The sequence below is a fragment of the Salvelinus namaycush genome, chromosome 10 (genome assembly GCF_016432855.1).
Source record: "Salvelinus namaycush isolate Seneca chromosome 10, SaNama_1.0, whole genome shotgun sequence".
NCBI lineage: Eukaryota > Metazoa > Chordata > Actinopteri > Salmoniformes > Salmonidae > Salvelinus > Salvelinus namaycush.
In genome coordinates, this window is record NC_052316.1 from 10,528,860 (window position 1) to 10,555,899 (window position 27,040).

At 43.5% G+C, this 27,040-nt stretch overlaps 1 protein-coding gene across 1 annotated transcript; it reads left to right on the forward strand.

Moving 5' to 3' along the window:
* The first annotated feature begins 11,051 nt into the window (after positions 1-11,051).
* On the forward strand, positions 11,052-25,989 carry stil (STIL centriolar assembly protein). Its single transcript, XM_039003081.1, has 16 exons — positions 11,052-11,206; positions 11,329-11,436; positions 11,704-11,819; positions 12,020-12,207; positions 16,060-16,316; positions 16,428-16,511; positions 16,736-16,822; positions 18,586-18,736; positions 19,335-19,444; positions 19,719-19,839; positions 20,019-21,002; positions 21,111-21,240; positions 22,013-22,250; positions 22,669-22,825; positions 23,119-23,438; positions 24,630-25,989. The coding sequence occupies exons 1-16, from the start codon at positions 11,052-11,054 to the stop codon at positions 25,315-25,317; spliced, it is 3,894 nt and encodes a 1,297-aa protein (XP_038859009.1). The 3' UTR covers positions 25,318-25,989.
* The last annotated feature ends 1,051 nt before the right edge of the window (positions 25,990-27,040 follow it).

Here is a 27,040-nt window from a genome sequence, read left to right on the forward strand (position 1 = left end):
AGCAACCAATAAAGGATGTCACAAACAGACCAGAGCAATGGATAACTACCACGTAGACTACATGAACAGTGTGAATTGTGACTGCCATCCCAGAAACTGTGGAAAGGTTTTGGGAAAAGAGAAATCAAATAGAGTAATGTGTCATATTGAGATAAATTATGTAGCACTCAAAGCTATAGAAAACACGTTTTACAGTACCCCTTTCCAAAAGAGATTGACAAATGTTCTCTTAACTCAAGGAGTGTTCTCTATTGGCATTCACAGCTTGTTTTTCTCACTTACTATGCAGCCTCAAATCCACAGGAGACCTCTAACTCTAACTCAAAGCCAAACAGAATTAGATACACATCAACAAACATCTCAATCCTATTATTACTGGGTAGAGGTCAACGGTGTTGCAACCACTACATTTTGTAATAATTTTCTGCAGTAATATTTGATAAAACACTAGGCAGGATTTCTCAACAGTATGAGGGCCTCAATGGCTGGGGCCACTTGTACAGAACATTTCATCCTTATCTTCTGATATCCTCATGGGTTCTGATAAATACAGTGTCCGTTGCTGTGTTAGCTTTTAATAACAACTCGGGTTAGTTTATCCAATGAGAAAAGGGACTGAGAGGCATGTCAAATTTTCTGGGCCCATAAATGACTTGCTACTCACCATACCCATATTCAGCTACCTTTCTCTGTAACCATACACTGAGTGTACAAAACATTAAGAACACCTTCCAAATATTGAGTTATTGAGTGGTGGATCATTCTTGATACACAGGGGAAACTGTTGAGTGTGAAAAACACAGCAGCGTTGCAGTTCTTGACACAAACCGGTGTGCCTGGCACCTACTACCATACCCCGTTCAAAGGCACTTAAATTCTTTGTCTTGCCCATTTACCCTCTGAATCAAACACATACACAATCCAGATCTCAATTGTCTCAGGGCTTAAAAATCCTTCTTTGACCTGTTTCCTCCCCTTCATCTTCACTGATTTAACAAGTGACATCAATAAAGGATCATAGCGTTCACGTGGGTTCACCTGGTCAGTCTATGTCAGGGGTGTCAAACACATTCCGTGGATGGGTCTAGTGTCTGCTGGTTTTTGTTTTTTCCTTTCAATTCAGCCTCAGACAAGGAGGTCAGGGGAGTTCCTTGCTAATTAGTGTCCTTAATTAATCAATCAAGAACAAGGTAGGAACGAAAATCCGCAGACACTCGGCCCTTCTTGGTATGAGTTGGAGACGTGGTCTATGTCATGGAAAGAGCAGGTGTTCATAATGTTTTGTGCACTCAGTGTACAGTATATAGGCATTCAGTCCACAGGAGTGTTTATTAATGTTAGCAAGGTGACTTCATGAAATTCAATCCAGGTTCACCAAACAAACCCTATCAGTACTGTGCAGGTAGCCTGCAAACACTGACAGCTCATGAGACAGTGTGCTCACATTAGAGAAAAACACAGTCCTGTTACCTGACAATATATACAGTGAGCTCCAAAAGTATTGGGACAGTGACACATTTTTTGTTGTTTTTGCCCTGTACTCCAGCACTTTGGTTGTGAAATGATACAATTACTCCTCCTGTCTCAGCCTCCAGTATTTATGCTGTAATAGTTTATGTGTCGGGGGGCTAGGGTCAGTCTGTTATATCTGGAGTATTTATCCTGGCTTATCCGGTGTCCTGTGTGAATTTACATATGCTATCGCTAATTCTCTCTCTCTTTTTCTCTCTTTCTTTCGGAGGACCTGAGCCCTAGGACCATGCCTCAGGACTGCCTGGCCTGATGACTCCTTGCTATCCCCAGTCCACCAGGTCATGCTGCTTCTCCAGTTTCAACTGTTCTGCCTGCGGCTATGGAACCCTGACCTGTTCACCGGACGTGCTACCTGTCCCAGACCTGCTGTTTTCAACTCTCTAGAGACAGCAGGAGCGGTAGAGATACTCTTAGTGATCGGGCTATGAAAAGCCAACTGACATTTACTCCTGAGGTGCTGACCTGTTGCACCCTCTACAACCACTGTGATTATTATTATTTGACCCTGCTGGTCATCTATAAACATTTGAACATCTTGGCCATGTTCTGTTATAATCTCCACCCGGCACAGCCAGAAGAGGACTGGCCACCCCTCATAGCCTGGTTCTTCTCTAGGTTCCTTCCTAGAGAGTTTTTCCTAGCCACCATGCTTCTACACCTGCATTGCTTGCTGTTTGGGTTTTCAGGCTGGGTTTCTGTGCAGCACTTTTTGACATCAGCTGATGTAAGAAGGGCTTTATAAATACATTTGATTGATTTGATTGAATTACTACGAGGTTAACGTGCAGACTGTCAGCTTTAATTTGAGGGTATTTTCATCCAACAATTTAGAGATTACAGCACTTTTTGTACATAGTTCCCCCCATTTTAGGGAACCATAAGTACTGGGACAAATTCACTTATACAGTATGTGGATTAAAGTTGTCAAAAGTTTATATTCCTAGCACACAATGATTACATCAAGCTTTTGACTACAAACTTGCATTTTCTGTTTGTTTGTGCGTCTAACTTTCTCACTCATCATTATTCCTGTTTTTTTCAGGACTATCCGTAATCATGGTAGCATCCACATTAATGTAGAAGCGTTTAGAAACATATTCTATTCTTATTTACAATAAAAGTGACTCCAAAACGACACAATAGATTATTTACCATTAATTACTATTGGGCACAAAATAATCTGAAACAACCAAAGCAAACAGCAAATGCATCCAACAAGTTTGCAGTCACAGGCTTTAAAACTACTTTAATACACATAAGTGAATTTGTCCCAATACTTTTCTATCATTTCAAATCCAAAGTACTGGAGAACGGAGCCAAAACAACTTTTGGAGTTCACTGTATTACCCCTATGACTGAGAAACCAGGTGAAGGAGGTTTACACAGATGTAAAAGGTTTCCCCGTGAGGGGCTATGTAGAGAAACTAATTTGATTTAAATTAGTGTGTGCTTAATAAGGAAGGCTCCCTGCCAAGTTAACACCATCCACAAGCCTCAACTGTTAAGTACCCACAAACATCCCCATACTTAACCACACTCACTATTATTTACCCATTTAATTTAATATAGTGTAGAGAGAGAGAGAGCGAGAGTCATCAAGGGAAAGGGAAGAATTAGGGAACCTTGACAGAAGGACCCTACACAAAGCCACAAGGCTATACTGTAGGATACCACATAGCACAGTACAACAACACCAGGAAAAAATGTGTTATAGGTAATTCCACGGAAACAGATCGATGCTGACTCTGATTTTTCACAAAAGTATGCCAAACAAAAACCATTGATTGCAAAGTTATACAAACCATACAACTCTGTACAGTACAGCACAGTAGAGTATAGTTTAGTACAGTACAATGGAGTAGAGTTCAGTACAGTACAATACAATAACTTATACCGTACTCTAGTGTGCTCTACTGTACTTAAATCTAATGTACCATGCTCTACTGTACAGTGCTGTCCAAACTTGTGAAACAGACATCTATGATTGGTTCAGATTTGGACTGACCAAACATCCATGGACATCCGGTGTCGGTTGGTGCTCAGTGGGTGAGAGGGCTGGTTACAGGAAATGGAAAGAGAGGGGGCTCATGGGTAGGTGTCAGTAAGAACCGGGAGAGGTGAAATTAACTGGAGAGCGAGAGAAGAGAGACAGGGAGAGAGAGGGAGGGGTTGTCCAGACTGTTTAAACACTCTTGCTTTAACCACCAGACGACAGAAAGAGAAAAAAAACAGTTATGAGTTGAACGTAACATTATGCCAGTGGAAGGGAGGACAGTAGCGGGAGACCCAACTGTGGTTTGTGAATACTATAAATTCCCATTGTAGCAAATTGAGTTGCAGTCATTCTGTTACCGATTTAACAGAATGACACGTTTTAATCACTTAATAAATCATAAACCAAATTGTTATTAATAACAATATAACAACTTGGTTGGTCTACCTTTACTTGTTACTTCTGTGAACTTTGATTATCCTCCCTCCTCATGATGGAGAGAAATTCAAAAATATGTTTTAAAGGTGCTACACATTGAATTTTTGTATTGTAATTTGAGAAAATGTCCATAATATATCTCCAGTAATATTGGAATGATAGTGTTTCACAATATTACTTACCCGCCAGTGTTGTGTTTGGCTGTGATATTAACCTCTTGATTTCCCCCGCCAGAGCGGCATCTGTGTTCAAAATGGGAAAGCTGTTTTGACTTTGTGGCTATGTTATCTACTGGAAATTGGGTCAAGCAGCCAATGTAGAAATTGCTCTGTCATTTCATGGCTGCTAAAATTCTACACTGTTCGCTCAATTTCAGTTTATGTGAGAAAACAAGCACTGAAAAGTGTAGGATATCATTGTACCATCTAAATCGATGTGAAATATATTTTCAATAACAAAAAATATAGTTTTTTCAAGCGGTTTGAAGCTGGTGAACCTAAACCGAAAGTAAAAGGATCAAGCGCGAGTAGTCATGTTACGAGGAAATGGGATGCAGGGGAACGGGAAATTTGTTTTGAATGCAGCCTAGTGCTGTTGCAATTCATCTAGCTTCCACATAGGGGAGAAATTCTAGGTGTAGCGCCTTTAAAGATATGTCGGTTTTTGGTAACAGAATGACAAGACACTAGGCAATATTTATTAAAGCTGCAATTGACTGTAAAAGGTGATACACGTATATATCTTAAAGGTGCTACACATAGGATTTTTTGAATTTCTGTATATATCTGCAGTAATATTTCTTAAAGCGGCAATCAGCAGTAGAAACAATAACAAAGCGTTGTACCAGCCTCTGTTTCTGAACAAAGCTGAGGGATGGGACTGGAGAAATGTAACCACTCTCAAATTCAAAGACAGAGCCATTAATGCAAGGACTGACCATCCATGATATCAAAATTATAGTTTTAACCATGTTTAGAGGGTATAGTGTTTGTTCACATGTATTGGAGTAAAACAAGCTTATATTTGGGGTTCTGATGGGGTACGAATGTTGAACTAAGCTCATGAGGCATTTATAAGTTATATTCTACAAGAATCAATGGGTACACAAAAAGACGTAGCAACTGCTGATTGCCCCTTTAAAACTATACAGAAGGCCAATAATTTCTGCAAAACTAAATATAAGTGTTGATATTAGTTGGCAGGGGTCTTTGCTTCAACATTATTGTGTATTATTTCTGTATTTATAATACCTTTTAAGACTTTTTATGCTAGATGATTAAGACCCCCTTTCCATCTGTTTGACCAGAAATCAAGGCCTCTGTTTATTCCAATTTTTTGGGATGGAAAATGGTTGGGAAATATATATACAGTATGCCTTAAAACCTCTTAAGGATCCACCCCTTTTTTTTTTTCAATTTTCGCCTAAAATGACATACCCCAATCTATCTGCCTGTAGCTCAGGCCCTGAAGCAAGGATATGCATATTCTTGGTACCATTTGAATGGAAACCCTTTGAAGTTTGTGGAAATGTGAAAGGAATGTAGGAGAATATAACACAATAGATCTGGTAAAAGATAATACAAAGAAAAAACAACCGTTCGTTTGTATTTTTTTGTACCATCATCTTTGAAATGCAAGAGAAAGGCCATAATGTATTTTTCCAGCCCAGGTGCAATTTAGATTTTATCCACCAGATGGCAGGAGTGTATGTGCAACGTTTTAGACTGATCCAATGAACCGTTGCATTTCTGTTCAAAATGTTGTATCAAGACTGCCCAAATGTGCCTAATTTGTTTATTAATAAGTCATGTTCAAAATGGTGCACTCTCCTCAAACAATAGCATGGTATTCTTTCACTGTAATCACTACTGTACATTTGACAGTGCAGTTAGAATAACAAGAATTTAAGCTTTCTGCCAATATCAGATATGTCTATGTCCTGGGAAACATTCTTGTTACATACAACCTCATGCTAATCGCATTAGCCTACGTTAGCTCAACTGTCCCATGGACAGGACACCGATCCAGAAGAAGTGAAATTTAAAAAAAAGATAGACTATATTTGACACCAAATTTGTTGTGCCCCACGAACTTCACATGTAAATGCTCATGGGGCTTTTTACATGGAAATGCCCTCATGCACTTGATTAACTGGAACCTGACATAAAAAGTCACACACAGCTTTGATTGGGATTGTGTTGAAAGTATTTAAAAATAGTAACTTGTTAAAGGTGTCTTGTCAGACTGGTCTTAAACCCCTTCAACTCTCTACTGCCTCTCAAGAAAGACCAGAGCCCATATTCACAAATTGCCTCAGAGTACGAGTGCTGATCTAGAATCAGTTTTCCCCTTTTGATCATAATTAATAATATTACACGGATGGGGGGGGGGGGGGACTTGATCCTAGATCAGCACTCAGAGAGACTTCATGAAATGGATACTACGCCGTAGGGTTTTAATCATCACAGATTCAGCCAGGAATGCAGCTGCTGTCTCCAAATTCCAGGGAGTGACTAGGGGACGCAGAGAAGCATGGTAGAGGTTATAGGCTACACTTCCACACCAACATTGCACTTCACAACCACTGAGCTTGTGTTGAAATGCCTGCAGTCACTGAACCGCAATGCAACAAGGTCAACATGTGAGACTAAGGGGAGAAGGAAACCAATTGCTTCTGCGAGACTGGGTTTGTTCTATAAGGAGCTGTTTTAGAATACGGAAATGTATCGGAATTTCCTCTGCCGACCTCACCTCTACTGAAATGCTACTAGGTTTCGAATTCACATGCAAATATGGTGGCCACAAAGGATGTAATAGATTTTGGCCTCTCCTGCCTGTATTTGAATTCGGACAATAGATGACACTCCAGATGCAATGATCAATAAAATACATTGAATGCCTAAGTTCCAATTGTCATTGAAATAATTATAGCTGGTTTCTTCCTTTGTTTAGGTAAGAGAGAGAATAGTCCCTGAGAGTGTGAAGAGGAAAAAGTTCTTACCTCTCTCCCTCCATTGGTGTTAAGAGACTGAGGTAGCTCTGCCTGCTCTGGCCTCCTCTCCCAAATGCCATCCTAAAATCTGTGAAAGCTCAGCCCAAAATCTTCTCACTGTTATTTCAGCGACGCATTCTATTTTGAAACAACCTTCCCCTTCCCTCCCTCCCTCCCTCCCTTTCTGTCCTTCTCCAGCTGTGTTGGGGCAGTTCAAGTGTGGGTCTCGTCTCCACTGAGCACTCACTCTCCCTTTAAGTACACAAATCTGGGAGTTTCACCAACCTTCTCCTCCCCTCAACAGTCCCTACTGCCAAGTATCCAGTTCCTCTCCCCTCCTTCCTCTGGTAAAACATCTACAGCAGGCAGTGGGCAGCAACTGACTGTAAAAGGTGATCCACATGTGTGGAAACCTCAGGGTTGCTTCAGGAGACAGTCTTGAGCAGCTGTTAGAGGATTGGACACAGAAATTCTTAAATGCAACACAAGGGTAGCTCTATTGGTGGAGGGTCTGAAACTCCGCCCGCTGTGGGTGGAGTCTAGTAACTTTACCCTTGAATTTGAGAGAGAGAGAGAGAGAGAGAGAGAGAGAGAGAGAGAGAGAGAGAGAGAGAAAGCAAGAGAGAGAGAGCAAGAGAGAGAGAGAGAGAGAAAAAGAAAGGTAGCAAAGGAATCTTAAATGCAGAGAGCAGAGGAAATGCACTAGTCTCCAGGCTCATATTCCAGCTGGCTCAGGAATTTTCTTTGTTGATTCTCGATTTGGACTCGGTTGATTCGTCACTCTCTGCCCTCCACCTCATATGTTACTGATTGTCAGATAAAAATAATAAAGGAATACTTTGACATTTAAAGATATCTTTTAATGTGCAAAAAGGTTCACTAGATAATAATTCCGTTCTCATGTTTATTTTTCCTTCAGGGGGAATTTTTGAATCCCCAAGGTCTCCCAGGCCTGTTTTAAAACAGGGCCATAATAATCGGAAACATTGGGGAAGATATTTAACTTCATACACTGCTAGATCCAAGTTAGTCTAACTGGAAGTCCTCCTGACTTCAGAGTCTGGAGAGACTGTTTTGATGTTGTCTTTACGATGCGTTGGTTGATATCATTCCATTCACTCCATTCCAGCCATTACACTCCATTTCAGCCATTATTATGAGCTGTCCTCCCCTCAGCAGCCTCCACTGCTCAAACACTCACAGGCACATCCACACACATCCACACACATCCATTACAACTGTTGGATTTTCAAATCAAAACAACAAGAAGTGTCAACCCCCCCAGGGGGAAAAAAACATTTGAGAGAACCAATCAATGAGTCTGCTCAATTTCTAATCGAATATTGCATTAACAAACAACCTCCTATCCAGATCAGTGAGTCACAGCTCTGCCCTCGCTGAGCGGTCAAGTGGGTCGCGTCAGCCAAGCTAGATCCAAGTACCCAGACCTGAGAAAGTCAAGCTCGCAAACTGAGGAATGTATCACAAACTCACAACCTTATGAAAAATGTCTCTCCTTCCCCCCCAAAAAGTTACCCTATTTTCAGACCTGAAATGTGATTTGCTCAATCCACCCCTTCCTCCTTTTTGAACAAGACCTCCATTGTGCTGTAACTCCCATTTGTAACATACACATCTAGGACCACCATGAATTGGCCCAGGACTATGTCTATGCCTCATAAGTACTGTAAGTATGGCCCAAAGACGAATCTCCACCTTGGGATAAAGCCAACATATGTGTCTGGTGTTTGTTTACACACTGTCAGTCTGAGTACCGGACTGGTAGTGTAATGGCGACTATCTAAGTATTTTTTTAAAGCAACAGTTTATGCCTGTATTTCCTCAGTTGACAGGGTTCTCTGAGTAACGCAAGACTATGAGCTCATTTCTGCCAGTGGGTTGGAGCAATAGTTCAGTTTAGCCAGAGAAAAAGTAGTCGACAGTGTCTGAAGCTTTAATGTTGAAACACTGCTTTTCAGATTGTGGGGGTTTCAAGGAAAAGCAGAATTGCAGTGCCTTGCAGAGATTATATTAAAAGCCTTGCTAGCCAGACATAACTGTATGCATCTGACAGCCTTAAAATGACTATGGGAGTAGACAGTCGAGGATGCCTCTGATATCTGAGCTTTTCATCAAGACTGAAGAAGTCATTGACCCTGAGCACAGATCTAGGATCCCCTCACATTGTTCCAAACCTGACCTCTCAAATCCTTACTTTTTCATTACACATTGATGACAACAGGTGTTCTGGATCCCAACAATCATCAACTATACTCTTTATACTCACTGAGCAATTTAGGCCAAATGCTAGAGTAAAATATCAAAGTGAAACATAACATAGTTCTAAAAAAGGATGAGGCAATACATACTGTACATCCCAGTTAATAATGTGAAAAAGTGAGAAGTTACCTCTTTATGCATTTATTCAGTGCGCTGATTTCCCTGATGAGATGCAGGTTCAAATCCTCAGGCTCCATGACTGTCTAAATTCCCCAATATCTCACTAAACAGAATGGGGTACCTCAATCATCTTCATATGTGACATTCCTCACAGTACTCCTTTCTGTCCCCCGCTCTCTGTCACACAGTCTCTCTCTGCATATCAACAATTGGTTTGGATTGTTAATCTCCTCTGAACTGAAATGGATTGGGGCAAAATGAATCCATGACGGCCAGCCATTGGCTAGACGCTGTTGCAATCACTTCAACCTGGAACCCATTGGTCTCAGCCAGCATGAGTGAATGAGGCATGGACGGACTAGAGATTATTTCTATCAGGGTCAAAATGAGTTCTACTGAGTCAAATGTGTGGTGATGTCATGTCCAACCCCTTGCTGATCTCAGCTGATGTTTGGGTGTACAGGGGAGCAGGATTTTACTTACGACCAGTTCTGTAACAACCTAAATTCTGTCAGACCAAGCTCTAGTGCAAAGTCAATATTACATTACTCTTTTCTGAATATCATCAAGACAAGCCTTCAAGCGGGATGGAGCATCACTGTGCATCTGTGAATGGTGGTCATGTTGGAAAAGCCCTTCTGTGACTTGTAATATCTACAAATTAAGAGTATCATGTGAAAGATTAGGTTTGAAAATGATACTGATGTTTGTGGTTGTTTTGATGTGGCATAGTAATTTTGTTTGCCTGCTGTGCTTCTGTCAATAAAGATGGGATGTCTGTGGCATAGGAAAATGCCTGTATTTATTACTGTATAATCTGGTAAAATTGCGCCCCCTTGTGTTTTTGTTTTTGTTTAATTCAAATGGCTATCAGTATCAAAACGTAGCTCATCGTTGCAAAACTTGATGTACAGTGTAGCATAGCATTATCGCTATTTCATATTCTTTGCAACCTCAACAAGGCTCGTGTACTGCATCGCCATTACGATAAAAGGACTGGATGGGCTGAGCGGGTGATATTGTCAGCTCCTCTGATAGGAGCCATGGCAGCCATGAAACGGAGCATTCTATTGGCTGGATTTTATGCCCCGCCATTGGAACCTGGAAACAGCGCCATAATCAATTACATTTGACTTATCGCAAGGAACGTTTAGCTAGTAATGCGGAAAGTGATTCATTCGATGCGACGCTAGGTTGCTGCCAGGTGAAGTAAAACTATTAACGAAACAAGACCGAGAAAGTGTGGATATACCGCGGATATGACTGCTTTGATGTTGTTGCCGAGGAAGTCTTAGTTGAGGACAGCGGTTTGAAGACAGTTCTCCGAACATTTCAGCCAGCCATCACGACTCGGTGGCACGCGAACCCATAAGATAGCTAGTTAGTTAACTGGCTACGTTTGGTGAAGAATATTACTGTATGTGCTATGGTCACAAATTGGACTGACATAGGTAACGGGGTGTTTGAGCGAACGCTAACGTTAGCTAGGTAGTTACAGTAACGTTAGCTAGCGATGCCATTTTCTAAACTTGCCAGGTGGCTAAAGTCCTTTAACTAGCTAGCTGCAGTAGCTAGCTAATGTTACGTTGCCAGCTAGTAACGCTAGTCTTTTGGTGTCAGTTAATTGCTTGAAAAGGTGCATGGTGTCATGCACACACATTTAGATTTTATCCGGTGTTTGGCCTTGACATAACGATGTCAAAGTGTTGGCCTCAAAGTCATAGCCAGTTCTTGTTGACAGAACAACTCCTTTCCTGTCCACAGAAGAGTGTTCAGGTGAATTTGAAAGGCTTGCCTTCTCACGTCTTGGACAATGTTTACAAACCAGATAATCTGAAGATGGCAACAAGGTATGTACATGTTTCCTTTGCATATATCAAACCTGGTACATTTCTCATTTATTTCCTAATAATTCCAATACAATAACAATTCCCACTTGGAAGTTTATTTGACATTGTTAACCATGCCACAGGTCACCAGAGAATGCGCTTGCTGCCCTCACCTTCCCCAAATCCAAAGTGGCCCTATGGGACCCAACACCTAATGGGGATGTGGTTAGCCTCCACCTCTCCTATTACAGGTAGACTACTGGGTTCTTTTTGACAGTGACTACTTAAAATGCAGCACAGTAGTACACAGTGGCTTTCTCATCTCCAGCCCATCGTCTGTACTGATTTGAGAAATCTTGGCCGGTGTAAGCAATATGTCGGGCTTGCTTTCATCTGCTTAATTCTCTCCAATCAGTTCAGTTGAAAGGAAACAAGGGAGACTATTGAAACACAACCTGTGATTGTTATTTGGTCATGTTCTGCCTTCACTGCTTGAAAACCTGTTTTCTATTGAACAGAAATCCCCGGCTACTTCTTGTGGAGAAAACTCTTCGCTTGGCCCACCGCCATGCTCGACAGAGTAACAAGCCTGAGTTCAGCTGTTACTTGCTGGGGACTATTGCTGTGGATTCTGGTGAGAAGTATTCATTTTTTCATGACAAATATTGAAAAACAATTGTAGTTAAAGAGCAAACATGTTTTTAGGTGGAAAATAATTATTTTATACTCATGATAATGATTGATTGGATATGCTTGCTAAGTACTCTTAAGTTTGACTATTTTATATTTAAACTGCCCCTTGTACCTCCGTTCTCTCTCCACTCTTTCTCCAAGATGAAGAAGGTGTGACTTTGACACTGGACCGGTTCGACCCGGGCCGTGGGCAGCCTGGCTCCTCTGGAAAGGTGCCCACTGCCCTGATGCCCGGGGACGTCCTGGTGCCCTGTGTGCTGGAAACCCAGGGGGTCTCTGCTACAGACACCATGGTTCACTCAGCAGAAGGCTTCCACATCTCTTTTAAGGTAACATGAATATGCTCATGTCTGCACTGAAAGTAAATGTCCTCATCACTCATACAACACTGTATTGTATGAATAATATGATGAAGTTGAAGGTTTTGAGGATGATATGAAATGAAGGTTATGCTTACCAGAATACGAGCAATAACCATACACTTGTTTTTTTAACATTTATTTAACTAGGCAAGTCAGTTAAAAACAAATTCTTATTTACAATGACAGCCTAGGAACAGTGAGTTATCTGCCTTGTTCAGGGGCAGAACGACAGATTTTTACCTTGTCAGCTCGGGGATTCGATCTAGCAACCTTTCGGTTACTGGCCCAACGCTCTAACCACTGCCGAAAATACTTTCGGTATTTTCTTACCTAATGCTGTTTTTTCTAACTGGAATTTACATTGGTCCCAACTGTACGTTAAGTTCAACCCACCCTCAACTGCCTAACGAGATGGCCCACCTTTTCTGTTGCCAGGATAACAGAAGGAGCATACTCCCTCTACTCCTAAGTTGGCAGTTATTGCAACCTGTCAGCAACAGGTGTTGCTAATTACTGAACCCAGGGCTCCAGACTGTGACCATTTAGTCACGTTTAGCTTGATTTGCCTGTGTGAGTTAAACTTTTAATTGGTCAAATTGGTGCAAGCTGCACTTTCTACCTGGTCACCTCAATCAAAACAACCATTTTTGGGGGGCAGATAAAGCCATGCTTTGGTTAAACCGTAAAGTGCATTATTCCACAGATGATCCATTCTAATGAAAAGATACTCCAGTGCAGGGGTATTCAACTTACCCTACGAGGAATAGATGGACAATTTCTGGGATCTTTTATTTTAGCTCATGAAACATGGGACCACCACTTTACATGTTGCGTTTTTATATTTTTGTTCAGTGTATTTAAGTTGGTTTCCTCTCCTTGCTATTCTTAGACAATTAAGGCAGGGGCTGTTTTCTCATCTCCTAACTCCACTGCTGCCTCTGCCACATTGTTCTCAACACCAATATGCTGGGTAACTTTGCTATTATGCACATAGAAACATGGTCTAGGAAACAGCGGCAATTCAACAATGCGCTGATTTTTCACAAATGTGGACAGCGACCACTATCCAACGCGGGAGAAAGTGCATCTGTTATAAAATAATATAATTTTGATTAGTGTTATGTAGTATAACCATGTACAATTTCAGTAGCACATGTTTTAGTGATGGACTGTGCCATCCCCATGCGCGAATCAGACCGGTGTCTTGTACGCCATGATAATTTTTTTTAGCTATATGCTCGGCTAAAGAAGTCTTTGTCGAACAACAGCCTATCAACCAAACAATCGAGCAGTTGACTAAATGGGGTCAGCCCTAGTAATTAGAACAAGTAGTTTTGCGTCATACCCGTGATATATGGCTCATATCAGCCAATTAGTATTCAGGGCTCGAACGACCCACTTTAAAATTAGCGATCTAGCTAATGTGTTTTGACGTCCCACTTCCGCAGCTGGAGAATTGGCACCAATTTAATTAGGCCTGTATATAATATTAGTGCACATAAAGATGAAGGCAAATTCACCTCTAATGAACAAAAAATAATATTCTGTAGCCCTATTTTGACAGTAAATTACAACAATATTAGCGTAATTGACATGAATTTGGTTGACAATCACTGGATTAGGTTGCATATCAATATCTTGAATCGTGCGTTCCTGTTTGGACATGGTATTCAATAAATAAGTTATGACTTATAACATCTCAGTAATCTATTACACTTTTAACCTGTCTGGCTCTGGCGTTCTGCCAGCGGAACTCCTCCCACATTCCACTGAAAAGGCAGAGCGCGAAATTCAAAAGATATATTTTTTAGAAATATTTAACTTTCACACATTAACAAGTCCAATACAGCAAATGAAAGATACACATCTTGTGAATCCAGTCAACATGTCCGATTTTTAAAATGTTTTACAGCGAAAACACCACATATATTTATGTTAGCTCACCACCAAATACAAAAAAGGACAGACATTTTTCACAGCACAGGTAGCATGCACAAAGCCAACCTAACTAACCAAGAACCAACCAAACTAACCAACAAACAACTTCATCAGATGACAGTCTTATAACATGTTATTCAATAAATCTATGTTTTGTTCGAAAAATGTGCATATTTCAGGTATAAATCATAGTTTACATTGCAGCTACAATCAGAAATTGCACCGAAAGCAGCCAGAATAATTACAGACACCATCGTCAAATACCTAAATACTCATCATAAAACATTTCTGAAAAATCGATGGTGTACAGCAAATTAAAGACAAACATCTTGTGAATCCAGCCAATATTTCCGATTTTTTTAAGTGTTTTACAGCGAAAACACAATATAGCATTATATTAGCTTACTACAATAGCCTACCACACTACCGCATTCATTCATCAAGGCACGTTAGCGATAGCAATAGGCACGTTAGCGATAGCGAATAAACCAGCAAGATATATAATTTGACTAACCTTGATAAGCTTCATCAGATGACAGTCCTATAACATCAGGTTATACATACACTTATGTTTTGTTCGAAAATGTGCATATTTAGAGCTGAAATCAGTGGTTATACATTGTGCTAACGTAGCATCTTTTTCCCACAACGTCCGGATATTTTTCTGACACTTTTTCTGACACACATATTCTGACCAAATAACTATTCATAAACATAACTAAAAAATACATGTTGTATAGGAAATGGTAGATACACTAGTTCTTAATGCAATCGCCGTGTTAGAATTCTAAAAATAACTTCATTACGACATCCAGCTTAGATATAGCGAGAGAGTACCCAAAAGCTGGGCGCAAACGACTAGTACAACATGTTCGACAGATATATGAAATAGCATCATAAAATTTTTCCTACTTTTGCTGATCTTCCATCAGAATGTTGTACAAGGGGTCCTTTGTCGGGAACAATCGTTGTTTGGTTTTAGAACGGCCTTTTTCCCTCTCGATTTAGCAAGCACACTTGCCAAGTGGCGCGAATCTCTCCATCGTCAACAAACTCAGAGAACGGAACACGGCAAAACTCCCGAAAAAATTTCAATAATCTGATTAAACTATATTGAAAAACATACTTTACGATGATATTGTCACATGTATCAAATAAAATCAAAGCCGGAGATATTAGTCGTCCATAACGACAGCTTATCAGAAGGCAAATCCAGGTCCCTTCTCGCGCTCTCCAGAAAACAGGAAACTGGTGACACGTCATGCCAAGAGCTATTATTCGAGCCCAGATCAAGTTACACACTCAATTTCTTCTCTCACTGCTTGTCGACATCTAGTGGAAGACGTATGAAGTGCATCTAAACTAATAAATATCAATGACTTTAATAGGCAGCCCCTAGAACAGTGCATCGATTTCAGATCTTCCACTTCCTGTCAGGAAGTTTGCTGCAAAAGGAGTTCTGTTTTACTCACAGATATAATTCAAACGGTTTTAGAAACTAGAGTTTTTTCTATCCAATAGTAATAATAATATGCATATTGTACGAGCAAGAATTGAGTACGAGGCCGTTTAAATTGGGCACAATTTTCCCCCAAAGTGAAAACAGCGCCCTCTGTCCTCAACAGGTTTTAATAAAGCATTGTGTATGACTTTATAAGATCACTACTCATTTTCCTATTCCATGGTGCTGCCAAATATATATATTTTTTTATGCGACCAAATCATGGGCTGGTGCCACCAATAGAACTGAAAAAGTTAGTGGCACCAGTGCCACCAGGGGAAACCATTGATCCAGTGCCCTGGAACTGCGACCATGGAATGTGCCCAACTTAAACAGCCCTAAACCATGTCGCCATCCTCCCTCCCACCCTACCTGTTCAGATGCTCCAGCACTGCTGCAGCAGCCGGGAGTCCCTGGACCTGTCTAAGCTGCTGGCCCTACGAGTCCACCTCAGCTGCTTCCAGCAAGGTGACAGCCTGGGCTTCTGCCTGCGCTGGGCCGCCGCAGCCCCCGGCAACACGCTGGACGCTGTGCCTGTCCGGCCCGTGCCCATCATCCCCACCGCCTTGGCCAGGAACCTGAGCAGCCCGGCCAGCCTCATCCAGCCGCTACACAGCAGCGCCAGCCGCAAACAAGGGTAAGGATTAAGGCCATAACATGGAATAACATTATAAACAAGTCATGCCAATCAGTTATTTTATCGCTGTGTTATTAATTAATTAATGCCTCTGGTCTACATTTTTTTCAGCTTTCTGACCATGGATCAAACCCGGAAACTGCTGCTACTACTGGAGTCTGACCCGAAGGCCTACACTCTTCCACTGGTCGGAGTGTGAGAATGCCCTCCATTGACATTATATTTTTCGGCCAACATATGTTATTATTTTGGATGTACGGGCGGGGGGGGGGACTCCATTCATTGGAGATAATCTGATCCACAAAAGGATTTATCCTTCCTTATAGTAGTCAAGCTGTTGTGGGGCGTGTGTGTGTGTGCCACCTCATTAGCAGTAGTGTACAGTTTGGTTGACGTGCTTGTGGTGTTGTCTGTGGCAGATGGTTGAGTGGGGTCACCCACATCTACAACCCCCAGGTGTGGGCGTGGTGTCTGAGGTACCTGTTCAGCTCCTCCCTCCATGACAAGTGAGTGGGATGCCCATCTGTTCACATATTGCAAATAGCACTTTGATTGTCATTTCTCACTTACCTGAAGGTAGCCTGGCTCCATACTCTGTGCTGTAGCCAACTGTTTTGTGGTTGTTATCCCATACATACAGCAACGAACACAGAAGTTTGTTGAAGCACAACTGATGTGGGCCTGCAGGCTAGGCACTTTGTTATAACGTTCATGAATAAGCCTTAACTTATTTCAAATGTTTGAGTTGTTATGGTTTCTATGCTTAAGATGTTTTTTTTCCAAATCATGAAATATTTATTTTTAGTTCATCGGTGCTTATTCATGAAGGTATTCAGACCCCTTGACATTTTCCACATTTTGTTACATTACAGCCTTATTCTAAAATGGATTATATCATTTTCTTTACTCATCAATCTACACACAATACCCCATAATGACAAAGCGAAAACAGGTTTTTAGAGTTTTTTGCAAATTTATTACAAATAACTAATGGATACCTTATCGAAGGAATTGTCCGTAGAGCTCCGAGACAGGATTATGTCGAGGCACAAGACTCTTCCTAGAGCTGGCTGCCCGGCAAAATTGAGCAATCGGGAGAGAAGGGCTTTGGTCAGGTAGTTGAACAAGAACCGTATGGTCACTCTGAAAGAGCTCCAGAGTTCCTCTGTTGAGATGGGAGAACCTTCCAGAAGGACACCCATCTCTGCAGCACTCTACCAATCAGGCCTTTATGGTAGTGTCCAGACGGAAGCCACTCCTCAGTGAAAGGCACATGACAACCCACTTGGAGTTTGCCAAAAGGCACCTAAATTACTCTGACTGAGAGAAACCAGATTCTCTGGTCTGATGAAACCAAGATTGATCTCTTTGGCCTGATTGCCAAGCGTCACAGCTGGAGGAAACCTGACACCATCCCTATGGTGAAGCATGGTGGTGGCGGCGGCATCATGCTGTGAAGATGTTTTTCAGCGACTGGGTGACTAGTCAGGATTGAGGGGAAAGATGAACGGAGCAAAGTACAGAAAGATCCTTGATGAAAACCTGCTCCAGAGCGCTCAGGTCCTGACTGGGGTGAAGGTAAACTTTCCAACAGGACAACGACCCTAAGTACACAGCCAAGACCACGCAGGAGTGGCTTTGGGACAAGTCTCTGAATGTCCGTGAATGGGCCAGCCAGAGCTCGGACTTGAACCCGATCAAACATCTCTGGAGAGACCTGAAAACAGCTGTGCAGCAATGCTCCCCATCCAACCGAACAGCTTGAGAGGATCTGCAAAGAAGAATGGGAGAAACTTCCCAAATACAAGGGTGCCAAGCTTATAGTGTCATACTCAAGGCTGTAATCTCTGCCAAAGGGGCTTCAATAAAGTACTATGTAAAGGGTCTGAATACTTATGTAAATGTCATATATCTGTGTTTCAATATATTTGCAAAAATGTCTAAACTTGCTTTTGCTTTGTCGATATGGGGTATTGTGTGTGAATATTGTCCCCCCCTCATCAATGTAATCCATTTTAGAATAGGGCTTTAACGTAACAAAATGTGGAAAAAGTCGAGGTCTGAATACTTCCCGAATGCACTGTACATGTGTAGAATAGGGATTTGTCAGACAGCTCTATTCATGAGATTTCTATCTGCAATGTTACATTTTCACACCATTGCACTTCAATGGAATACATCAATCAGTTTTCTTATTGGTTCAGTTGGGCTACCTTCTCTCTTCAAAATGTTTTAATGAACACACCCCTGATTTATTGTTGAGTTCCAGGGTGATGTCTGAGGGCGGTGCGTTCCTTGTGGTGCTGTACTCACTGACCCACAGGGAGCCAGAGTTCTACCAGGTTCAGCCTTGCAGTGGGCAGCAGCAGGACATGACCTTTCAACTGCTCACCAGCACCGAGTCACTCACTCTCTACAAGGTAGGCACACTTATGCCTGACTCACACTATCGTTCCAACCTGAACCATGCTCGGACATTTCCCTTTCACATTGAGCTTACCAACATGGTTCCAACAACTATTGTCGATGCATAAGGAGGTCGGTGCAGTTCAGCTTGTTTTGGCTCAGCTTAGTAGTATGAAAAGCCCTCTTGTGGCCTTTACCCACTATTACAACAATAGTAATTTATGGGCTTCCTGATTGGCGCAGCGGTCTAAGGCACTGCATCACAATGCTAGAAGCGTTACTACAGACCCAGGTTCATTCCCGGGCTGTGCCACAACCGGCCGTGGCCGGAACTCCCATAGGACGGTGCACAATTGGCCCACCATCGTACGTGTTAGGGGAGGGTTTGGCCAGGGGGGCTTTATTTGGCTCATCGCGCCCTAGCGTCTCCTTGTGGCGGACCGGGTGCCTGCAGACTGTCGCCAGTTGAACGATGTTTCCTCTGACACGTTGGTGCAGCTGGCTTGCGAGTTAAGCTGGCAGGTGTTAAGGATGGCGGTTACATAATTTATACATGGTGGATAATCCACGTCAAAATGAGACTTGATGTTATTTTGTTCCTTGTCTGTGCAGAATGTAGAGGTGTCCGAGGGCCGTACTCTGAAGTTTGAGCTCAGTGCCGAGACCCAGAACCGTGAGGCTGAGTTCTTCAGGGAACTGGTGTCCCGTGTCTCCTTAACAAGGTATACAAGCTCTTCTCTCAAGCATCTGCTGTAACAATATTACCTCGACTGGAGCAGTGGATTGGGACTCAATGCTGTCTGTCTGTGTGGTGGCTTTTTGTCTGTGTTGGGTGACAATCATTAGTCATTTGTTATTAAATACTAACTAAACTCATGAGAACGATCCTCTAACAGGATTTTATGACTTCACAGGAATTGCTGTGTGGTAGATTAGACATCATTAGACAATGGGCTCACCAGTGTTTGACGGTGTCTGTCCTCTTCTCTCCCTCAGCCCTGCGTCAGTGGCAGCCTCTCCGCAGGACAGGCTGTCAATCAGCGACCATGACTCTGGAGTGGAGGATGAGGACCTCTCCCCCAGGCCCTCCCCAAACCCACACCCTCTCACCCAGCAGGTCAGTGCTCTCTGTCTCCTTTCGGTCTCCTTCCTTTTTTTCCTTCTTTCTTTCCCTCTCTTTGGAATGCTGTATCTATGCTGTAACCAGAGGATTTACGAATTTCTATTTGTCATTTGAAGCACATAGTCTATTTATACTTTAGGGTTTGTTGTAAATTTGATTCCTTTTTGTTTCAGACCAAGCAGGTCCACCCCTCTGTGCCGGAGCTCTCTCTAGTGATGGACGGCAGTTTCCTGGATGGAAAAACCATGGGTCGCCCTCATCCTCCCCTCCCAGCTCTGCAGCACAGAGGAAGTGCCTCTCCCTCCCACCAGCTCCACCCCTGGGCTGCCAGACCCCCAGGCCAGGGTCCCACCATCCTCGGGGGCCCCCCTGCCATTAGAAGGCCCCTGACCCCTGCCATGGCCTCCCAGGGCAAAGGCAGCAGAAGAGCTTCCCTCACTCCCGGGCAGCAGCCACCACCGCTCTGGCCCCCCTCCTCCAGCAGGAAATCAGCCCCTCCGCAGTTCGGGAAGACGGCATCTGCCTCTACTTCATCCTCCTCCTCTTCAAAGACTGGCTCCTCTCCTAACGGATCAGTCCATCAGGCCAGGCAGTTCCACCAAACCCCAGGTCGCCCCTCTCACAGAGGGGCCTCCCCCGTTGGAAACTCTCCACAACCCATCTCCAGGCACAGCCCTGGTCCCCCCCCAACCCCAGCCCTCATGCCCACTCACCAACAGCCCCCAGTCCATCCCAAGCACTTCCACAGCACCCCCAACCCCAACTTGAACCAGCCTTGCGGGTGCTGCTCCTTCCAACAACATGACCATACCCCCTTGTACCACCCCAACCACTGGCAGGGGGCCTCAGGGACCCCGGGTGGGCACTTCTGCTCTAACTCTGATAGTAACCCCCCCACCTCTCACCAAACAAACCTTCACTACAGCCCAGCGTGCCTCACCGGGGGCCCCCCCACCACACACCACTTCCCCTCTCAGGGGCCCTGCTCTCCCAGGGGCCGCTTGGAGACGCTAGCCCCCGCCTGTCAGAACCAGTGTTGCCAGGCCCAGGCAACCCCCTCTCTCTCTCCCCTGGACGGGCCTGTGAACCTCCTAGCCTCTGACGCCTATAGAATCCTGGTGGACCAAGACCGGCAGCTCAAGTTACTGCAGGCCCAGGTCAGGTTCTCCACGGTGTCATTGTGGATATCAGACAATGTATCAAATGACACAATCTTAAAGCTTTAGAACAGGGGTTCTCAACTTTTCTTATCCTGTTGATTTCAGATCCAGAAGCTACTTGAGGCCCAAGGGAAAAGAGGGAGCTCATCTCCATCCACTGAGCAGGCAGTCATCCAGACACAGACCTCCCCTGGACAACAGACCAAGAGAAGTGTTAGCATCGCTGTAGGCACAGGTACTGGAGTCATTCATCACTGCTTATACATGGTGGATAGTCATAGTTTGTCTAGCCCCTGCATTTTGATCCAATACTACGCCTGTCACTCGTTTTTGCGAGACAGTGTGACGCTCTAGTCTCCAGAGACACTGAAAATCGTATTTCTCACTTATGGTTCATTTGAGATCTACTGAGAACATGGCCTTTTCTTTTCTCTCCAAGTCTCCTGAATCGAAAAAGTGAATTCGGACTAACCAGTATCAATACACCTATGATTACTCTTTTGTTGTGTAACTGTCTTGGAGTTTTTTGTTGTTGTTTACTATACCATATAGGGTGCGTTCGTAAATTCAGAGCGTTGTCAGATTGTCCGTTCGAAAATTCAGTGTTTTGTTCGGAGCGCCCACTAGACGCTCTGGCCGAGGAGTAGGGTTGATCCGAGTGTTCCTCACAACGGCAGTCAAGCACCCAAGCTAACTGGCTAAAGTTGGCTAGCTACTTCCAGCCACAAATGAGAGAAACTCCCTCTGACCATTTGTCTTTCCCTAGCAGAGCTGGTTATCTAGAGAGTTAGTGACTAACTGTGCTGCTGGCAACAATTGAATTACGCCAATTTTTTTACGTTTATATTACTGACCCCGGTAATTTTCAGCAGGTGTTGCGCGTTCGTAAATTCATTATTCTGCCCTCTGGCACACTCAGACGAGAGTGCTCTGAAATTGGACTAGATAGCCAGAGTGAATTTACGAACGCACCCTTAGTCAACTAACTTCATCTCTTCCCTCTGCAGGTGCCAGTCTGTTCTGGGGCGTCCCAGTCGATGCCCCCGCTCGCGATGACGAGGAGCGCCCACAGCCAGAGTGGCACAGAGGGCCTGGCGCTCCTGATGGCAGCAGGGCCTCCTGTAATCGGAGCTCTGGCAGTGCCAACCTTACCCACAGCAGGCACATAGGTGGCTCGGAAGAAGAGAGCGGGGTCAGGGAGGGACGGGTGCCAGGCTCACCAGCCAACCAGTCAACGCACCAGAGGTAAGCAAACGGTTGGCTGCATTTCAAACTGAGCGCTTAAAAAAAAAAAAAAAAAAATTACATTGGCCCAGCCCTCAATTTGAATTGACTGGAAGAATGCAAGAAAGTAATGGTCGTAGTTCACCACCAAGAACTCTGAAAGGGGAGTTGACACCATTTTACTCCCTTCATTTCACAAGAATGAGGCTTTAATGATTGAAAGGAATAGAGAAAGTTTCAATCTGAAACCCAGCCATGAGAACATGGGTGATGTGAAAATATCCACGATAGGGTGAGCACTCACAACTGGCATCAGACGTGTGATCTCACCAACTGTGACGGCTCACCATCTGAACACTGGTGCCACCTCGTGGCCATTTCAGTGAATTTATTTTTACCGTAGTATGAACCGCGTGTGTTTTTTGTGCATTTCCTACAGGACTCAGTCAGCATTTGGAGACTGTTCTTTCCAGAGTCCAGTGTTGGGGGAGAGTGCCAGCATGTACTACCAGTCCCAGTCTCCACAGAGAGACGGCACCAAGAGTGAGGAGCCCAGGGAGATGGAGGATGATCAGCGGTTTTATCAGGATCTACTGGTAAGAGTCATCTTTTATAGGCACTTTCTCCATGTATGTCAACAGAAAAACACTTATGAGCACGGTTAAGTGATTAGTCTGTGTTTGTATTTGCACCGTCTTTCATTCTGGTATGCTTTATTTTGGGGGAATGTTTCAACAGAATCTAGTATTGCAGTGAAACGCTTAATCCAACATGTTATGTGGCCAGCCTCCGTCCTGTGAGATCCCTTTTTGACTATCTGTCGCTTGGAACTAAACGTATGAAAAGCGCTTTTACCAATCAAGATCTGACATTCTTCATCCTTCCACAGGGCCAAGTGAACAGCCGCCTCCAGGGATCAGTGAACGAGGAGGTCGATGAGGAAGAAGACCAAAGGACCTCGTACCCACGGCGGGAGAGCCACAGCTTGTCCCCTAGACAAGTGTCCCACTGTCAGTGCCAGCAGTCGTCCCCTAGCCCTGTTCCCGTCAACTCCCGGAGGCCGGAGCCCAAAGGAGAGGAGCAGCCAAAAGGAAGGGACCAGGTGCTCCACGCCACGCTGCGCCAGCTGCAGCAGCTAGGGGTCAACGTGGACCTGGACTCTGCTGACCCCGGGGGCAAGACCAGGCGCAGCTCTGTAGAGAGTGCCAGGTGTGTTTGCCTTGACGTTTCAGGTTTACTTGACTATCTTTGCACCTAGGTCATAGATGTAGCAGTCTTATGGTATAACAATAGTAGCACCTAGCAGTAGGACTGGGAAGGAAGTTTCAGTCACCGAAAATGGACCTGTTATTATCAGTGGTGTAAAAATACTTTAAAGTACGACTTAAGTAGTTTTTTGGTGTATATGTACTTCACTATTTTATATTTTTTGGCTACTTTTACTTCGCTGTTTATTTTAACTAGGCCAGTTCAGAACATTCTTATTTACAATGACGACCTACCAAAAGGCCTCCTGCGGGGACAGGGGCTGGGATTAAAAAGTAAAAAAAATATAGGACACGACAAGAGACTCCACAACACTACCTAAAGAGAGACCTAAGATGGCAAGGCAGCAGAATATGACAACACAGCATGGTAGCAACACATGGCAGCAGCACAACATGGTACAAACATTATTGGGCACAGACAACAGCACAAAGGGAAAGACGGTGGAGACAACAATACATCACACAAAGCAGCCACAACTGTAAGTAAGAGTGTCCATGATTGAGTCTTTGAATGAAGATTGAGATAAATTTTCCATACATTTTCCCTGACACCCAAAAGTACTCGTTATATTTTGAATGCTTGGCAGGACAGGAAAATGGTCCAATTATCAAGAGAAAATCCCTGGTTATCCCTGCCTCTAATCTGGCGGCTCACTAAACACATGCTTCGTTTGTAAATTATGTCTGAGTGTTGGTGTGCTCCTGGCTTTCTGTAAATAAAATTTAAAAAACAAGAAAATGGCACCATCTGGTTTGCCTAATAAAAGGAATTTGAAATTTTTTTGCTTTTGATAATGATATTTTAGCAATTCCATTTTACTTTTGATACTTAAGTATATTTACAACTAAATACTTCAACTTTTACTCAAGTAGTATTTTACTGGGTGACTTTCACTTTTACTTGTCATTTTCCATTAAGGTATCTTTTACTTTCACTCAAGTATGACAATTGGGTACTTTTTCCATCCTTGATTATGGTTACAGCCATTCTAACATTACAATAGGGACTACTACAGTGGCTGATTCTCATACTTTCTGGCTCATTCTCATGTAAGTTCGACATCATTACCTTATGCAGAAGGTGTTCCTGTAACTTTGATTTTAAATGCAGCTCCCGTTTCCTTCTCCCCAGTACCCTGGCCGGCATCAACCCAGAGGCGGTCATCAGCAGACTGACCCTCCCAGAGTCGACGGGGACCAGCATGTGGGGCGGCAGCGTGGATCTCAGCCTGGAGGCCAACGCCATTGCCCTCCGATACCTGAGCGACCAGCAACTCTCCAGGCTCTCTGTAGGGGGAGGGCAACAGCCCCCCAAGGCCCTTCCCAGGCTCAGCCCCTGCACACTGCTCTCAGAGAAGCCCCCAACGGAGAAGAGCGCCATGGGACTGAGCAGTATTCTGTCTCCGAACAACATGTCCTTTGCTACCCGCAAGTACATGAAGAGGTACGGGCTGATAGAGGAGGGGAGCGGGAGTGAGGAGGAGCTATCGGAGATAGGATACACTGTACAGTTCCATGTTCAACAGGAACAAGAAGGGCAAAGAGTGAGGGTTCTGAAAAACATCACCAACGAGTTGCCCCACTCCGACCCTGTCAACCCCCAGGCGCTGCATGCAGACTCTCAAAGCCAGCTACTCAGAGACTTGCGTCCTAAAATGCAGCTTTTGGCCCGCGGCGCCAAACACAGTTTGGAAAAGGAGAATGGCGCCAATTGGCGGCCATCTTTAGGAGAAATGCAGAGGGAGTGTCCTCAACCAGAAGGGTCGATGGGAAATTTCTTGGACCTAAGTAGACTTCGACAGCTGCCGAAACTCTTCTAAAGGACCACGGCAACTAATGTAAAGGGAACTCAATGACAAATGAAATGTATTGTCGAAATCCATTGGGATTTGTCAGTTTGCTTGTTTCCTTAGTAAGAGGTTTTTAAACGCTTCCATACATTTTTGTTTACACTTATTTTTTTTAATGCCTCTTTATTTTAATCCTCATGGTGCTCATTGTAATGTATACATTTGTTTGTGAACACTGATGTACAGAGACTGTTAGCAAATCACGACAGTGCTCTTTGTCTTATGAGCAAAATTCTTGTCTTTCTTCTACTACCACTTGGGTGTAGTGTCATGATTTAGCTCTTCAATGGTGGCAGCCAGGTCATTTTATCTATTTTAATTTAAAGTGCTTTTGATTTTCAACATGCAATGGATGCCAATTGTTTGAACCATTGTAAAAGCTATTCAATTTACGTTTTGGCTGTTTATTGATAACCACTATACTCAATCTCCTGGTAATTGATGTGTACATATTTATAGTCAATGTTGGGATTTTTTTGTCTGATTACATGGTGAAACAGACAACATTCATGCCAAATTTTCATGTTGTAAATATCTAAGTTTCCTTCATGCTATATTGTTTTTCTTGTGTGTTTGTACATGAAATGCCTCAAGCATTATTTCAAGTGTCTCAACTTGAACTTTCTATTTAAAATTGACTCAATAAATATGTACCTGATTCATATAAGTTTGTACTTTTTCTACAGATGGTTTTCTTTTGTGAATTTCCATTTTAGTGTTCTATTTAGTTAGCCCTCTATAGTCCCACCCCAACCCAGCCTTATCACTGAAGTAATTTCACACCCCTCTGACAGACCGCTCTTCAAAATATCTGCCATGTCACACAACAGGCATATCTAGAGTTAACAGACAAATACTAGTGATTTCAATTGTGTAATGTTGCTAATCTGTGTTAGAGCTGGGCTCATGGTTAAAGATAATGTTGTGGGGGGAATGCACTATCCTGGGCTCAATGGAGAATGTGGTTAATCACATGCTAACAGCATGTCGGCACAGAGTAAGAGTTTAGCTCAGATATAGTCATCCTATACCTGCACCTGTCACAGATTTCTTTCTCCTTCACGTCTGCTTACCAGATCTACGTTTTTCTCTTCCATTTAGTAATGCATGTTGGAGGGATTAAAGAAGAAAAGGAATGCAAGAATAGTATTTTAATGTATTCATACACTTATGAATCGTGAGGTGAAGATGATTGTTCACCCAACAGGATAGTCTTTTCATGTGTGGTTTCACCAGTTGTCATGGTTCTGCAGCCAGGTGCCCTCGTCTAGCACAATGCCGTGCGTCCCGGTAATTTCCCACTTGGCCTTATAGCGCTGGTCCCCTGCGCCCTCACCGAGGTCCCACACCTCCATAAACAGCATCTCCTCAGGCACCTCCATGAAATCAGAGGTCAGGCCCAGTTTCTGGAGGTCAAAGATCATCGGTGTGGTGGTGGAGTCCAGATACTGGCTCAGGGCGGGGCTGAGGTGATTGGCTGGTGAAGTCGGATGAGGCTGGCGTTGCACACTGCTGCCCCACAGGCCTGTCAGGTTCTTCATAACCTCCAGACAACGAGGTTCTTCCGCTCTATAGGATACACACAGCATGACAACACCTTGTTCCTGGTCTGGTCCCAAACTGTATGTGCTGTAGCTAACTCTTGTCATTGTACAGTATGGGACCTTGTTTCTAGTCATCAAGGGAAATCAGA